The sequence below is a fragment of the Eubalaena glacialis genome, chromosome 13 (assembly GCF_028564815.1).
Source record: "Eubalaena glacialis isolate mEubGla1 chromosome 13, mEubGla1.1.hap2.+ XY, whole genome shotgun sequence".
NCBI lineage: Eukaryota > Metazoa > Chordata > Mammalia > Artiodactyla > Balaenidae > Eubalaena > Eubalaena glacialis.
The window spans coordinates 72,978,191-72,995,758 of NC_083728.1; the positions used below are offsets into that span (position 1 = coordinate 72,978,191).

Here is a 17,568-nt window from a genome sequence, read left to right on the forward strand (position 1 = left end):
GAAGTCCATAGACCACGTTATATGATTACATTTATATAAAATGTCCAGAATAGGGAAATCTCTAGAAACAGAATGTAGATTAGTGGTTGCCTAGGGCTGGGTGGGATGGAACAATTGGGAGGTAATGGTTAAGGGGTATGGTGTTTTGAATCCTTCTTGGCTTGATGAAAATATTCTGAAATTGATTATGGTGCTGGTTGCACAATCTGATTATACTAAGAACTATTGAGTTGTATACTTTAAATGAGTGAGTTGTATGTTATGTGAATTATATCTCAATAAAGGTGCTAAAAAATGTAAAAAGAATTGGAAGCAGGGAGCCCCTGCTGGAGGTGAGAGATGATGTGGTCTCTGGAGGAATCAGAGCAGATAGAGGAGAGCGAGCGGGAGTGAGCTAAGCTTCCATTTCTCCCTGCCTGATGGGAACCCCCAGGAGCTCTTTGCAGCAGGGGAAGCCCTGTTCTCTTTCTCACGATGTGCAATTCTACCGCAGCCCCAGCCTGGAGCTCTCAAAACAATTCAAGAAACAGGGAAAAGATTGATGAGTGAGATTCTGGCAGCCCCTCCCGTGTAAGCCTCATTTCCTTTTCTCTCCCCGTCTTTGGTTTGTGTTAACAGGAGACAGAAGAGAATAAAACCAAAGGATTTGATTACTTACTGAAGGCAGCTGAAGCTGGCGACAGACAGTCCATGATCCTGGTGGCACGAGCCTTTGACACTGGCCAGAACCTCAGCCCAGACAGGTACTGTGGCCGTGGCTCAGGTGACACTGGTGGGAACCTGGGCTGCAGGTGGGAGCTTCCCCTCCGGTGTTAGGACAGACCTGGGTTCCAGATGTGGCTCCCCTGAGTACCAGCCCAGTGACCGTGGGAAAGTAGTTTTACCTCCCTGGCCTCAGTTTCTTCACTGTGTAAAATGGAAACTATTATAGAACCTGCATCCTAGGGTGGTTGTGTGTCATTGTATGAGGGTTAAATGAGATGCTGCCTGTAATCCTCACTGTGCCTGGCACATAAAGTGAGAGGTAAATGGCATCTTAGCCATTTTATATAAAGATTTGCCTGAGAAAGAGTTTGAAAGGATATGTAGCATGAGGTCCAGGGCGGTTGTCCTTAGATGTTAGAATTAGGGGTGATTTTAATTGACTCTTCCTACTTTTGTTTTTATTCTTACTATTTTTCACTTCTGAGAGGGAGGGGAGGGAAGGAAGCAAGCTCCAAGGGAGTTCAAGCCTGGTGTGAGTTTCCCAGAGTGGTTTTAAGACTCCTGATGGCTACAACCCTGCAGGTATCAACAGCTTTTCGGTTATCCCTCTGGCAGAGATGCCAGGACTGTGTTCTGCGGTGGAAAGAGGGGAGAATGGCAGCTTCATCTTGGCTCTTTGGCTTGGCCAGTGGGAGGTCCCAGAAATACAGGAGCAGAGGACGGTTGGGGGAATTGAACTCTTAGTGGGACCCATTGCTCACCCTCTGTGGCTCCCAGTGGATCTCGGCTTCCCCCTGTTGTCCTCAGGCGCAGGGAGCAGGGTGGCCACATTCATTGTCTAAACCTCCAGGATTGGGGCAGTTTGGCAGTTCCCTCCTCTGTGGGTCAAGTTTTCATGTCCCTCTCACTGGGTTTAGAAGGAAAGTCAGGGCTGTGGGTCTGTCATATCAAGCTCTCAGGGTCTAAAACATCTGGATACATGACATCCTGCCTGAATTACATGTCATGCAAACATTTGTCAGCTACCTACTGCGTTGTAACAGTAATGCTCCCCTATATTTGGATGCACTTTCATATCTGTGATTTTATTTCACTGAGAACTAGAATTGGGTCTCCTGCATCTCTTCAGTCCCAGTGCTTAGTGCAGGGCCTGGCTCAGTAGTTGTTTGAATGAATGAACCAACACATCTCTTTGACACAGACAGGGCAGGCATTTGGGGACTTATTTTATGGATGAGTAAACTGTAGTTCTGAGAAGTGAAGGGGCTTGTCCATAGTCAAGTAGCCAGTAAGTAGTGGAGCCAAAACTTAGGTCTTTTTACCTCTCCTCCAGTGGACTGTACATTAGCCTGCTTCTTAGGGGACTCAGAATTACACTGGCATGGAGGGGAGGTAAACAAAATAGACACGACACAATTGTGTCCGATCAAATGCCAGCATCTGTGGTGCCCATTGAGTGCAGTGGGGAAGCACCACCGCATGGGTGTGGGGAGCTGGAGCTGGGCATTGAATATCTGTATCTGAGGCCCTTAAAAAAAATCTTTGCTGTATGTGTTTTCTCTTTATGTCCTCTGTCTACTTTCTCTTTTTAATTTGAGACAATAGGGTTTTTGTTTTTGATTTGTAAGAATTATATATATATTCCCCCCCTCCCCACCGTGTGGCATGCAGGATCTTAGTTCCCCAACCAGGGATTGAACCCATGCCCCCCTGCTGTGGAAGCGTGGAGTCCTAACCACTGGACCACCAGGGAATTCCGTGTAAAAAATTTTAATATATTAAGACTGTTAACTCTGGTATATGAGTTGGCTTTAAAAAAATTTTCTGAGATGGCTACCAAAAAAAAAAAGGTAGTGTTAAATTAAAAAAAAAAAAAGGCTTCCCTGGTGGTCCTTTGGTTAAGACACTGCGCTTCCACTGCAGGGAGCATGGGTTCGATCCTCGGTGTGGGAAGTTCCGCATGCCACAAGGTGTGGCCAAAAAAAAAGAGAGATGGCTATCATAGATTTGGGGGGGCAGGGGATGGCACACGTGCCACACAATGACCATTGTTTATTGGGTCTGGGGACATGCTGGTTTTTAATATTTTGTAGTTAAATCTATCAAGATTTTCTTCTGTAGCTTCTGCTATAGTCTTTTTCTTACTCTTCTTCCTCATTCCAACCAGCTCCAGCCTCTTCCATTCAGGGAGCATTAATTGAGGGTCAGCTATTTGCATTTTAAGGGGTTTTGACCCCCTTAGAAGTTACCATCTCATAGGACAAGGGAAGGTCATTGGAAATTCCAAGGCAGGGTAGACATGCTAACCGCTGGGTGCAGAGTTGGGTAGGGGTGGGTGGGGAGAGAGTAGGCCCTTTCCCTTCTTCTATGTTTAATGTGTTGGGGGGATTCTGCCTTGCCCTTCAAGACTGGGGAGGGTCAAAGCTGAAAGAAGTGAGATCATCTAGTTTAGTGGCTTCCAATCCACTGTTAAAACCCTGGTTTTTTGGGTGTGTCACCAGTAATTTTCAAATAACCTGGACTCCATTTCATTTTATAAAAAAGGGAAGTTATCTCCTGACACCATCCTAGCCAGCCACTTCAACAGACATTTAGAGAGGCTTTGCTGTTTGCCAGGCCCTGGGAATGCAGTAGTGAATAGAACAGACAAGGTCCCGACCTTCTTGGGGCTTACGTTCTAGTCAGGGAAACCATAATAAGCAAGTAAATAAGTAAATAGGAGAATTACAGATTGAGGTGATTGTAAGAAATAGGGTGTTTGGGAACAGCATCTCTGAAGAAGTTGAGCTGAGGTTGGAGAGATGAGGAGCCAGGTATGGGAAGAGTTGAAGGAAGGACGTTCTAAGCAGAGGGAGCAACAGGTACAAAAGCCAAGGAGCGGACAGGAGCTGGCACGTTCGGGGAGGAGAACGTGACCCAACGAGCCTGGCATGGGAGGAGGTTGACAGGAGCTAAGACTGGAGGGTAGAGCCAGGTCCATAAATATAGAGCTGTTGCTCCTGGAACATTTCATGAGGCCCATAGACCTTCTTATCTGTGTCTCTCTTTGCTCGTTCCTGATGTACTCTAAATAGTTACTCACGTGTGTGGTAATATACATTAATACACCCCAAGGAAAAGAGCCCACTGCCCTGTTTGCTCTTTATTTTGTATTGTTCAGATTCAGCTGGAACTTGAATTCAGCATACGCCCTTGGTGGTTTGGCCATTCATGTGCTGCAGTAGGAGAAAGAGTTGAGGGTAGAGGGCAGAGCCAGAAGGGGGAAGTCAGCTATTCCGGGTAAACTCTGCATTTGCTGGAGTAGAGCCAGAGCTGGCCAGAAGAGGCAGAGCAAAAGATGGGGCTGAATGACTGCTGTGAGAAGGTTCTGGAGGCCTCGACAAAGAGTCCCCCACCTACCTTCTCTCCTGTGTGAGTCATAGGGCAAATTGGCTGGGATACCAGCCACTGCTAATGCAAAAATCACCTATACGGTGATTTTTTTTTTTAATTTTTGCCTCACCGTGCGGCTTTCAGGACCTTAGTTCCACGACCAGAGACTGAACCCGGGCCACAGCAGTGAAAGCACTGAGTCCTAATCACTGGACCACCAGGGAATTCCCATAGGGTGATTTTGTGCAAATGAGGAAAGTGTTCCCCTTCCTCAAGATGCTCTACTTCCATCTGTTGGAAAATTGTTGTACTATACCAATTTTTTTAGGGAAAATGCTTGACCACTATTGTAATAAGTATGTAAATCTACAATGTGAATGACACCCTTTAGATGTGGTGGCATTGGGTACTATGCGTCCTGAATCATAGGTGGTGGCCCCATTGGGATTCCTGACTTACCCTTCCTGCTGATGGGCCTCCTCCTTCCTGCCCTGTTGCTATGGTAACTTCCCTCTTTTCCTCTGTATCTCTTGGCAAGGTCCCAAAGCTGGCCAGAGGCTCTACTCTGGTACAACACTGCCCTGGAGACAACTGACTGTGATGAAGGTGGGGAGTATGATGGGATGCAAGATGAGCCCCGGTATCTGCTTCTGGCCAGGGAGGCAGAGATGCTGTTCACAGGCGGCTGCGGGCTGGAGAAGAACCCGCAGAGATCAGGTAGGGCCTAGCAGACCTGACCCTGGGGTGGGACAGTGCTAGACAGTGAGAGACCTAATTCCTGTCTCGCTGGGAATTACAACAACATGCAAGACTGAGTCTCTTCTTTCAATTCTGGTTGGGAGAAAGAGTTGTACTGGCCCTGTATTTTTGCCAGGCTGGATACCCATATGATGCTGGCTTAGAAGGGGGCTTTATGCAGTTGGTACGCAGACGAACATTTTTATTTTAATAGTCAAATATTAGGAGTTTGGGAGGTTTGTTTGTAATTCACAAATTGAGCTGACATTTTCATAACATAAAATTCAACATTTTAAAGTGTAAAGTTCAGTGGTTTTTAGTATATTCACAGTATTATGCCATCATCAGCACTACCTAATTCCAGAACATTTCCATCACACCAGAACGAAACCTGGTACCTGTTAGCAGCGACTCCCTATTTCCCCCTCCCTCCATCCCTGGCAACCACTAACCTACTTTTCATCTTTATAGATTTACTTATTCTGGTCATTTCATATAAATGGGATCGTATAATAGGTGACCTTTTGTGTCTTGGTTTCTTTCAAGGTTCATTCATGTTGTAGCATGTATCAGTCCTTTATTCCTTTTTATTGCTGAATAATATTCTATTGTATAGATACTACATTTTGTTTATACATTCATCAGTTGATTCACACTTTTATATATATATGAAATATATATATATGTGTATTTTTTTATTTTTTTATTTTGGGGCTGCATTGGGTCTTCGTTGCTGCGCACGGGCTTTCTCTAGTTGCGATGAGCGGGGGCTACTCTTCCTTGCAGCATGTGGGCTTCTCATTGCGGTGGCTTCTCTTGTTGCAGAGCACAGGCTCTATTGACGCAGGCTTCAGTAGTTGCAGCACGCGGGCTCAGTAGTTGTGGTGTGCGAGCTCTAGGGTGCGTGGACTTCAGTAGTTGTGGCGTGCGGGCTCAGTAGTTGTGGCTCGCGGGCTCTAGAATGCAGGCTCGGTAGTTGTGCATGGGCTTAGTTGCTCCGCGGCATGTGGGATCTCCCCGGACCAGGGATCGAACCCGTGTTCCCTGCATTGGCAGGTGGATTCTTAACCACTGCACCACCAGGGAAGTCCCTATATGTATTTTTTTAAATAACGTGATAGACATACTGAACTCCTGATTTCACAGGTATAGGATGAGGCTAAGTTTAAAAGTTTTTTTTAAGGTGGTGTAACAAAATCAAGCAAATAATACTGCAACTCTACAATCCTTTATTTGAAACTTCTAAATCCAAAAAGCTCTGAAAACCAAGTGTTTTTATATGTTTTGCACAAATTCGTTTGGTGGCAAAACCTGTCCAGAACTGACATGAGGTTGTTCATAATTTTTATTTCTTATACTTTATCTTTTCTACTTTCATATATTCCCAATTTGCCCTGTAGAAGCCCTCAGCCTGATTCTCATTGGCTCAGTTGGAATCACCTACCCATCCCTAAACCAATCACTGTGCTTATTGAGATGGCTTACTTACTCTGATTGGCTGTGCCTAAATGTGGACCAGTCCCTGTGGCCTGGTGGGGAATGGGGAAGTGCTTTGATTGGCCAGGCTTGAGTCACATGCCCACCCAGAGCCCCACCCAGGTTATGTGGAAGGAGAGGCAAGAAAGGGTAACCTCAGGGTGATCTTCTAGAGAGGGGGTCGGGGACACTGGGTGGCAAAAGTAACAGGTGCTTCACCTCTTTGTGCCCCACTTTACTTTCTTTCAGGCGACTTGTACACCAAGGCAGCCGAGGCAGCAATGGAAGCCATGAAGGGCCGTCTGGCCAACCAGTACTACGAGAAAGCCGAGGAGGCCTGGGCACAGATGGAGGAATAACTTGCTGGAAAAATCACTGCCAGCCAGTCCCAAGCTAAAGGGCTAGGAGTGGGGGAAAGAAAAAGACTTCTTTACTTATTTAGGGTTGTTTTGGGGCCGGAGGAGGCAAATATTTTTAGTGTGTTGTAAATCTACTTTTGTATTTTATTGTTGACTCTTGAAAATGTCTTTGCTACCAGTGGAGACACTGCAGCTGTCCCCTAGGGCAGCATTCTGGGGGAGGGGGATTGAAAAAGCAGCCTAATGAACCAACATATCTCTTTGAGGTTCTTCTTCTGTGTTTTGTTGTTGTTGTTTTTTGTCATGAGATGTAAGAAAATGTATCTTTTCTCCCCTGGATGGAAAATACTAAGGCTTTGCTCATCAGCCTTTTCAGGCTGGGCTGAAATCTCAGGCCCACAGAGCCTGTGTTTCCTGAGTCAGGATGCGATGGGGTACCGTAGAGCTGCACATTAACTTTCCATGGGGTGTGTAGTGTCATGACTTAGTGCAAAGCCTTCTTTCTCAGAGCATTTGGAAGTGTGCTGGCATTTTTTGGTGGATGTGAGACTGTACATCACCCAGGCCCCCTTCTGCCATGGGGGAGGACCCGCACACTCTTTTCTTTTTTGGGGGGATCTTAGTTCCCCAACCAGGAATTGAACCCGGGCCCTCCGCAGTGAAAAGTGCCGTGTCCTAACCACAGGCCCGCCAGGGAATTCCCATGTTTTCTAATCTTTTAGTTTAATGTCCTTCCTGAAATGCAGCTTATTTTCTGGAATACAGCCAAATTCCATTCTGAAGCATGCTGTCTACAGTGGGCTTTACAAAACAGGTTTGATTTCTATATGCACACTTTTACTACCTCTAACTCCTCCATCAGCTACTGTGCACCTTTTTGGGTGCACCTCAGAGCTTTTACATGTAAGGACAGTGGCTTGGAAAGTTGGAGCCTGTCCTCCCAGCGGACATGTACCCTGCATCTCAATGGCAGCATCCACAATATACTGAAGTACTCTTGGTACCGTATTCCTCCGTATTTTCTTAGCATCTGGTGTTCTTATGAAGAATCTGCTCCCCAACCCCTGTCCTTGGCATTTTCTGCTTGAAGCTTGGTGATTTTCTTGTTATTTGCAGCAGGATGCTTTCAGCAGCAGTCCCTTGAGATTTGTCTAAGCTGTTGGAGAATGAAAGGGCAAGAACTGTAAACACTCATTAATTCCAGTGGTTTCCCCAGGGCCAGGCTATGGCTATCTGTATTTAATGAGCATTCTCTTCAGAAGGAATTCAGATTTAACACCAGTTTGATTTCAGTTGGTGTTTCAAATAGCAAAGAAAACAGACGGCTTTGATCAACCCCAAGTGCTAAAGCAGCCTCTCTTCCTTTGTTTAAAAATGAAAACATAAAAAAAAACAGAGTGTAACATACAAACCATTCTTTTTTTTTTTTTTTTATGGCTGCACCACTCAGCTTGTGGGAACTTAGTTCCCCAACCAGGGATTGAATCCGTTTCCTCCTGCAGTGGAAGCTCAGGGTCCTAACCACTGGACCTCCAGGGAATTTCCATACAAACCATTCTTACCTGTTCATTAAGACAGGTCCTTTAGCATGTTAGTGTTAAGTACTGTGAAGTCATGATCCTGTGCATGCATTAGGTTCCAAAGTTCAGTGTGTGCCCTAAAGGAAAAATCAAGCAGAGTCAAAATTACCCTTGAAAAATCCTTTAGAGCACCTATAAATGACAGTATCCCTGTTTTTGTATTTGGACTCATCACAACCAGTTTCCTTTAGAAGTTGGAACTGATCACCCTTTTTCTGTTTGCACAGATCAAGTAGTTGGCTTGTCTTAAGTTGTTTGTGTGTTTTAAACCAGTGCATGTAGTTAATTTGCATTTGTTAAATGTAAGTTAGGAGCAACTTTATTTTGACTTATCTCTTCAAAGGTGTCAAGCCTCATAAAATTCATGCTTTTGTTAGTTCAACCAGCCTCCTTGCTCTTTGAGATTTTATTATGCAAATCATTTATGTTCCCTGACTACCTGTCTCATTTCTTAGTTATATGTCAGTGCTTTCCTCTAACACAGGGATCGACAACTTTTTTGTAAAGGGCCAGATAGTAAATATTTTAGGCTTTGCGGGCCATATGGTCTCTGTTGCAACTACTTAGCCCTGCTGTTGTAGTGCAGAAACATCGGTGACCGATACCTAAACGAATGAGCATGGCTGGCGTTCCAATAAAACTTTATTGACAAAACAGCCTGCCTGGGCTATAGTTTGCCAACCCCTGCTCTAATCCTGACTTAAGAGCCACTATATTAAACCCTGAGGGCAAGAGCCATCTCAATTTTTATTTTGGTCTCCAGTGCTTAAAAACCGTGCCTTAGCACAGAGTAGGCACTCAGTAAATTCATGAACAATGGAGATCCAGCCCTAGTCACAGCACTCACTCTTTGTGGCTCTGGTTCCTCCAGCCGGTTAATGATTCCTTGTCTGGATTGGCTTGAACGGTCACCCCTGTAATTCCACCCACTCACATGGCCTTAATGTCAGGGCAGTCCCCTTCTCCTGCAGGAGGCTGGGATAGCAAGGCAAATGCTTCTTTAAGGACCATTGAGAGCAAAATGATCTGCAAAATACTGAGATCCTTCTGAGCCAGCAGAACTTATTCCACTTTCAAAAGCTAGTTCTGTGCCTTCTAAAGCTGGTTAGGGCATCTTTTTCCACAAATGCTAGACATGCCAAAAAAAGAAAAAAGCAAAAAGCAAAAAAACCCCAGGACATTCCAGCCCAACTGGGGAGACATCAGAGACTCTTTTCAGGTGCAAGAAACAGGGGAAGGTCCAGGAGATTAGCAGAGTCGGGGGTGTAATTTGCATCTTCAATCACAGATGGAGAATCCAAGGTTCTGAAAGGTAGACTCCAAGTACCCTGCTGGTTAGAGGCTAAGCTGGAGCTAGGATTTGAGAGCTGCTTTTATTTAGAGGATCCTGGGAATAAAATTTAAAGTTAAACTGGAGTGTAATGTCTCTTTCAGTTTTGCTGCAGGTTTAAAAAGAAAAAAAGCAGGCTTTATGGATGTAAGTAGGAAAAAATCCCTAACCCCTGTGCACCTGGATATCCTTATCCCCTCCTCCTCACCTGAGGCCTTGTGGGAATTTATCATCAAATGCAACCTTGATGAACCAAGCCAGGTAAATTACTGTTGTTGCTGTTTTAGTGACTTCATTTCCTTTCGTCCCAGCACATTTGTCTGCAGTACTAGACATGTTTTACAAATCAACAAATGTTTACACAAGTATATGCAGCTTGTGTGGGGGAAAGGAGATAAAATATGCATATTCTCTGCATTTGTGCCTGTTATTCACTTTTCTAATCTCTGCGGTACCCCTTTAACCTAGACAAGGTGGACACTGGGTAGACCCAGAGAAGTGGCTTGCATTATAGATTTATTTTTGAATATATATTAAGTTCCATTTTGCCTTTCTTTCTTGGTTTCTTTCTTTCTGGTCTCAAATTCAAATGTCTCCTGGTAACACATGAGTGAAGTAGCTGGGTGGAGGTGGGGTGAATTGGAGGGCTCAGCCCCACCTGAAAGAGGCAGCCCAGATTCAGCTCCGAATGGTTGTCCCCATGGGGAGTGTGGGCCCAGTGTTGCCCGATTTTCCAATTTTTCAAGCTGCTGAAAATTGGATATTTTTATGCAAGGTTTCTTGATTTTTAACATTTCTAATAAATTCTTATAAAAAAAAAACTTCTAGATTTGGCACATACATTTTCTGTTTGCTGTAAATAAAGGATGTGTACCTCTTTGTTTTTCTTGGTTTCGTCTATAAAACAATAATCTTTATCATTACATAGTTGTCATCAGTTTCAAAGAAAATGCATGTTAAAGATGCTTTGTGATCTAAAACTTAAGAAAATCTTCGTTACTGGTATGAGAATTTCTTTAAAAATTTTCAGAATTTTAAGAAATTTGAACAATATACCATAACTCTACATGGTATATTGAACACATATTTAGGTCCATTTGCTCCTAAGTCTCCACTAAAATGACAGGAAAGAGATTTTCTTAATGGCATAAGCCCATGAGGGTGAAAAGGAAGAGGCATCAACGGTAACAAAATTTTGGATGCTGGAAAGCAGATAGACTGTGATTGAGTTAGCAGACCCAAGAAGGCTGGATCCTAGGTCAGCAGTAGGAAAATCTAAGAACCCAGTTTTCATCATTGAAGACCCCCCCCCCCAAAAGGCTGAAGAATTGGCACCAGGAACCTCTGGAAGGGAGAGTGAAATGGGGCTAAAACTGTAGGTTCAGTTGAAAGACAAAGCATCAGACCTCTAGACCCACTCAGCTCCCTTGTATAGCCAGCCAGCTGCCACTCCATCACCCTGCAGAAGCCTAGGACACCAGGCACAGTAGAGAGTGAGGCTACTCTACTGGAAGGAGGGTTGGTGGAAGGTTCTGTATTGGCTGTAGAGTGTCCACCAGCCTTCTTTCCCCCTGTGCTGCCAGACACTGGCAGCTGACTTTGTCCCTCCTGGGGGAAGGCAGACAATTGAAGAAATTTCTTGGGAATCTGACTAGCCTAAGATAAAAGACTTAAGGTACTTCCCCCTAATGAAACAGGCTGGCCAGAGCACCTCACAAAAAAAGCCTCACCCACCAAGTCCCACCCACACCTACAGAAATTCCCAGATAACATATTAGAGCCCTGTTGTTAAACTTGAACAGCCACCCAAAGATCCATATGTAAGGAAGGGATTTCATATAACAGACAAATAGAACCAAGAGCAGACAGCATCTTGGAGGAAACAATATGTCTGGAGAAGAAAACTTCAAGTAATAAAAAACTATCAATATCCTTAGATAAAATATTGTGTCCATGAAAAAAGGATCAAGATGTGATTCTAAGAATTCACACAGTTTTCCCAGCACCACTTATTGAAGAGGCTGTCTTTTCTCCATTGTATATTCTTAACTCCTTTATCAAAGATAAGGTGACCATATGTGCGTGGGTATATCTCTGGGCTTTCTATCCTGTTCCATTGATTTATGTTTCTGTTTTTGTGCCAGTACCATACTGTCTTGATTACTGTAGCTTTGTAGTATAGTCTGAGGTCAGGGAGCCTGATTCCTCCAGCTCTATTTTTCTTTCTCAAGATTGCTTTGGCTATTCAGGGTCTTTTTGTGTTTCCATACACATTGTAAAATTTTTTGTTCTAGTTCTGTGAAAAATGCCATTGGTAATTTGATAGGGATTGCATTGAATCTGTAGATTGCTTTGGGTAGTATAGTCATTTTCACAATGTTGATTCTTCCAATCCAAGAACATGGTGTATCTCTCCACCTGTTTGTATCGTCTTTAATTTCTTTCATCAGTGTCTTATAGTTTTCTGCATACAGGTCTTGCTAGAGTCTGTCATACAGAGTGAAGTAAGTCAGAAAGAGAAAACAAATACCGTATGTTAACGCACATATATGGAATCTAAAAAAAAGGGTTCTGATGAACCTAGAGGCAGGACAGGAATAAAGACACAGACATAGAGAATGGACTTGAGGACACAGGGAGGGGGAAGGGTAAGCTGGGACAAAGTGAGAGAGTGGCATGGACATATATACACTACCAAATGTAAAATAGCTAGTGGGAAGCAGCCACATAGCACAGGGAGATCAGTTCGGTGCTTTGTGTCCCCCTAGAGGGGTGGGTTAGGGAGGGTGGGAGGGAGACGCAAGAGGGAGGGGATATGGGGATATATGTATACGTATAGCTGATTCACTTTGTTATACAGCAGAAACTAACACACCATTGTAAAGCAATTATACTCCAATAAAGATGTTTTAAAAAAAAAAAATTCACACAGCAAAGAGCTCTTGTAAATCGAATATACCCTTACGAAAATGAGTAACTTATTAGAAGGGTTGGAAAATGAAGTTGAGGAAATCTCCCAGGAAGTGGAACAAAAGAACAAAAAAAGCTAAAGAATAGGAGAGGAAATTCTAGGAGCTAGAGGAGCACGCACTCTGGGCTGTACAACTGTTCCACGATGGAACCATTATAATTGTTACCATTTTTGCTTTGTGGAGAAATTAGCTAAGAACAGCCTAAGATTATGTATGTGTAGTTTTTAATGGTCTTTCCTTGGCTTTTTGAAATTTAGGACCAGAATTCTACGATCCTAGTTTCAAAGTCAAAATTTTCATATAGCCTTTTACTAGAAACTAAGCGTACATGTAGATATAGATATCATTTTTACTGAATTATATTTAGCATATAGATTAAAATGTAAAGAAGTGTAACTCAGTCCTACCAGTATGCAAATCATTTAGAAGTAAGCAAATGCTTTCATTGTAATACAGTGAAGGTTCCAAAAAGGTTTGCTTTCTTTTCTCCTACCTTGACATACTTATCAGTATTTAAGATCACCAAAAGGAATTCATAAGTCTGGTTAGGACTGAGTTTGGTTTTTTTTCCTTTTATGAGCCATTTGAGGTATCCATTTGTTTTTCTTCCTACATATATATCTTTCTGACTTCATGCACAATTTTAGTTTTTCCAATTATAAAGGAAATTAGTTCCAAAGAATTAGAGCTCTTAATACTAAGTAGTATCTACTGGAAAAAAATAAATGTAGTAGTCTTAACTAAAATAAAAGAAAAAAAAATTTTTTATAAGTCTAGGAGCCTAACTTAAAATAGAGTTAGAGAAAGTAGAGGGGAGAGAATCTTTTTTTTTTTTTGCGCAGCATGCAGGGGTCTTAGTTCCCTTAGCAGGGATCAAACCCATGCCCCCTGCAATGGAAGCGCAGAGTCTTAACCACTGGACCGCCAGGGAAGTCCCCAAGAGAGTCTTTAAAAAATGTTGAGAACATTTCTTGGGACTGAAGGATGTGTGTCTCCAGAACAATAGGGCCCATTAAGTATCTAGCACAATTGATAAAATTAGACCTATGCCAAGATTCATCTTCATGAAATTTCAGAACACTGAGGACAGGGAAAAGATCCCGGAAACTTTCAGAGGGAAAGAACAAGTTTCATACAAATGACTGAGAATCAGAATAACATCAGACAACTCAACAGTAACACTGGAAGTTGGAAGCTGATGGCTTCTGAATTCTGGGGAAAATACACTTTGACCTAGAATCATACGCCCAAACTATTAATGAAGCATAAGCGTGAAATAAAGACAATTTCAGACATGTAACTTCTCAAGAAAGTAACCTCTCAAATACTGTTCCTCCAGAAGCCACTGGAAGAGTTGCTCTATCAAAAGAGGGCCAGTGTGGGGGGAATAACAAGAAATGTGTGAGGTCCAGCATAAGAGTGAGGCAAAGTCAGTGCCCAGGTGAGGGTGAAGGGCCATCTCAACATGGTGGCCTTACCATAAACCTAGAGTTTAGGGCCCCTGTCAGGATGCTGTGGGAGACATGTCTTCAAAAAGTTGAAGCGATAGAACACCTCACGTGTCTGTGTGGCAAGGATGGACAGTTTGAAGTTGAATTAGGGATGAATTCATAGAAAGTAGGTACATTTTTTTAAAGGTAATTATTAAGTAAAGAATAAGGTAAACAATATTTTCCAGAAAAGGAAAAATAATCATAGTTGAGTACATAGCTAAGCTCAAGCTTAGTGAGTAGCATTTACTAATTATTGTTCAAATGAAATTACGAGACAACACTTTTAGGAGGGTTGAGGTGTTTGTGATGGCAGAGGTGGGATGATTAAGGTTAAATTCTTATCTTCCTTAGCAGGAAGTCAATAGGAAACGCCTAAAGCTGAAAGAGAGAGAGAGAGAGAGGGGGAGGGAGGGAGAGAGAGAGGGAGAGAGGGGGAGAGAGGGAGGGAGGGAGGGAGGAAACAAAAAAAGCAGCAATATGTTGTTTAGACATATGGAGAGAAACAAAAAGAATCAGCTAAAAGTTGAAAGTGGTTCCCTGGCGTGGAAGGAGTAGGCATACTGTTTATTTTGATAACAAGCCTTGTAGAATTGATATTATACACATGAAGAACTTTGATAAAATTATCAAAGTAAGAATTTTATTTATTATTACTTTGTATACACATGTTTAGTTTTCAGCATTTAATTTTTCACTTGCGTATGTCTTAACTCCTCAGTGAGATGGTAAGATCAATAATGAGAAGGGCCATGTTTTATACTACTTTGAGTCTTACATAGAATCAAGCAAACTGTCTTTCCTTTAGTGGATTTGATGTTTCCTTCATTGCAGCTCATCCCGATGCGAATGGTGTCATGGTCCAATGTTCCGTGGAGGTTTTCACATCATCCGATCCTGCGATATTTTTGGAGTAACACAGCTTCCTGTTACATTTTATGTCTGTTCCTCTTCTTGCCAGGCTCTTAGAAAATTGGTATAATCTCTCAGTTATCTTGACCGCCATCTCATAAAGCCTGATTCCATAGGCTAGTGCCAGCATTCACTAGGCTTTCAGTGATAGCCTGTGGTGGTTCTAGATGTCAACTTGGCTAAGCTAAACCGCATTTTCAAGAATTCCCTTCCCAGTATGTCCAGCTAGAGAAGAAACCGCAAGAGAAATTTGCAGGGGGCAAATTTGCAGGAGGCCCTGTTTCCTCTAGAGATTGGTAGCTTGCAGAGCTCAAAGTAAGAATTTTAAATGTTTACTAAGCTAAAAATACTAAATTAAATTTGCTAAGTTAAAAATTCATTATGGTAATTCATATATTGAGCATCTACTACTATGCTTTGTTGAATCTAAGACACCACTGATCTTAAGATGCACCATTATTTTCTGTATTAATAAGAAAAAAACCACTGAAAATAAACTGTATGCCATCGATCATAAGATGCAGGTCAATTTTAGAGATATTAAAATATGAAAAAAAAATGTCTTAGAAATAATGATATATGGCATGCCAGACATTGGGCTGGACATACACAGTCACCTTCTAACCCTGCAACAAACCTCAGTATTATTGTGACTATTTTACGGATGAGAAAAATGAGGCTTAAAGGTATCCCATAGCGAAAGTATTTGATAAGAATGTTTTCATTCATCAAGAAGGAAAGGTGGAGGTTTGAAGCTCAAACACCATCATAGTTTCAACATAAATGATGCCAACTGTGGCTGCTGCTGCATTATTCCCATGATCTACCAGCACAGGACACAGGAGTGTGTTTGAACAGCTGAAACTTAACGGTATTGAAGGAAGGGTGCCAGCAGTAGTGGAGCCTTCAGCTTAACTTAACACAGGAAATCTCACTCGGGTCTGTCAATTTGGGTGGACTTTTAAGTGGCCAAGGTGTAAGATGACTGCATGTGGTCCACCAGGGAGAGTCCTAGTTCACTCCAGGGTCCCAGTTCTCCTTCTAATTAAGCATTTGTTTCTGACAGAAGTGCCCTGGTCACCTTGCTGAGGGTGTGTGCTCTGCAAAAGCAACTAAACTGTCTCTTCTGCAAAAACAAGGTTCCTTTTGGGGAGGCCTAGGTGATCAGGGGGGTTCCTTGGTTGCAGGTAACAGAAATTAATGCTAGCCAACATTAGCGAAGAAGCAATTTTTTTGAGAAGGAGGTAGCTTATATACTGGAAGGTAAAAGGGAAATAATCAGGCCTCAGAAAGGGAGGTCCCAGGGCAAATGTGGGGATCTAGCAGAAGGTAACAGTCTGGAAGTTTCCTTCCCAGCCCCACTAGTGAGCTAAATCCTTGTATCTGCTATCCAGATTCAGATTTCCAGGATAAAGCCTCCGAATGACCTAATTTGGATCTTGTGCCTGCCCACTTTGTACTTTGATTGACAGTTCCTTGAAGACCACAGGGAGGTTGTGGTGGGGTGGGGAGGGATAAACTGGGAGATTGGGATGGACACATACACACTACTATACATAAAATAGATAACTAATAAGAACGTACTGTATAGCACAGGGAACTCTACTCAATACTCTGTAATGACCTATATAGGAAAAGAATCTAAAAAAGAGTGGATATATGTATATGTATAACTGATTCACTTTGCTGTACAGCAGAAGCTAACACAACATTGAAAACCAACTATACTCCAATAAAAATGAAAAAAAAAAAGACGACAAGGAGGATTGTTTCCTCAAAGGAAAATCAGCATTGGAACCAGAAAAGTGGGGGAAGGATTCTGGGAAGACAAAAACAACAGATTCCCACTCAGAGAGTATTCCCTTTGGGGAGGAAGAGGAAAAGGGCCCTGAAGATTAGAGGGAAGTGTTAAGGAAAACTTTTCAAATGTTTTTTTTTGCAAGCCTATGCCAAAATTTACACAGTCTTCCTGCCAGTGTAACTCCTCAGGGATAGTTCAAAGATCCACACTTGGTAGGGACATTTTAAAAAAATTATCTTTTATTACAGTATCACCTACATAGAGTAAACTACAATCTTAAGTGTAGAGCTTGCTGAATTTTAGAACATTTGCAGAACTCTAGAAAGCTCCCTCGGCCCCCCTCCCCACCCCCAACAAGGGTGACCATTCTTCTGACCTCTATTTTGGTAGAGACATTTTATAGGACGAGAGAATGATTAAATCATCATTGTTAGATGAGGGAGAGAGAGAGAGAGAGAGAGGGAACGTTCCATTAAAGTTCACTATTTTCTTGACTGACAGACAACAGTCAGCTGGTTGATGGGTAGAAAACTAGTTTCCCAGTATAAATCTTAGTGCTAGTAAATTTCATAAGAAAAGTGGTTAAGCATTTTATCAGGAATGTTAATTTCTTTCCAGAGGGAGAGTCACGCAGTGCGGTTTGGTCTCAGACCGGGTTTGGGATGATTTTCCTTTTGCAGGGGCAAGGGAGTGACGATTGGAGGGGATCCAGGACAGAGCCCCCATGTCCATCCCCACTGCCCACAGCTGAGGGGTTATGATCTGGAGACAGACACCCTTCACCTGACAGCCTCCAGATTGAGGGTGGGTGACAGGGGCAGTGTTTGATCTGT

General features: G+C 42.8%; 1 protein-coding gene across 2 annotated transcripts in view; it reads left to right on the forward strand.

Moving 5' to 3' along the window:
• EEF2K (eukaryotic elongation factor 2 kinase) overlaps positions 1 to 10,437 on the forward strand; it is a 63,622-nt gene extending 53,185 nt beyond the window's left edge. For both annotated transcript variants that reach the window (XM_061208395.1, XM_061208396.1), the window contains exons 16-18: positions 619 to 743; positions 4,616 to 4,794; positions 6,541 to 10,437. In XM_061208395.1, coding sequence (XP_061064378.1) covers positions 619 to 743; positions 4,616 to 4,794; positions 6,541 to 6,650 — 414 coding nt within the window. In that variant the 3' untranslated portion in view covers positions 6,651 to 10,437. The remainder of the gene's footprint in view (positions 1 to 618; positions 744 to 4,615; positions 4,795 to 6,540) is intronic.
• Positions 10,438 to 17,568: the final 7,131 nt, after the last annotated feature.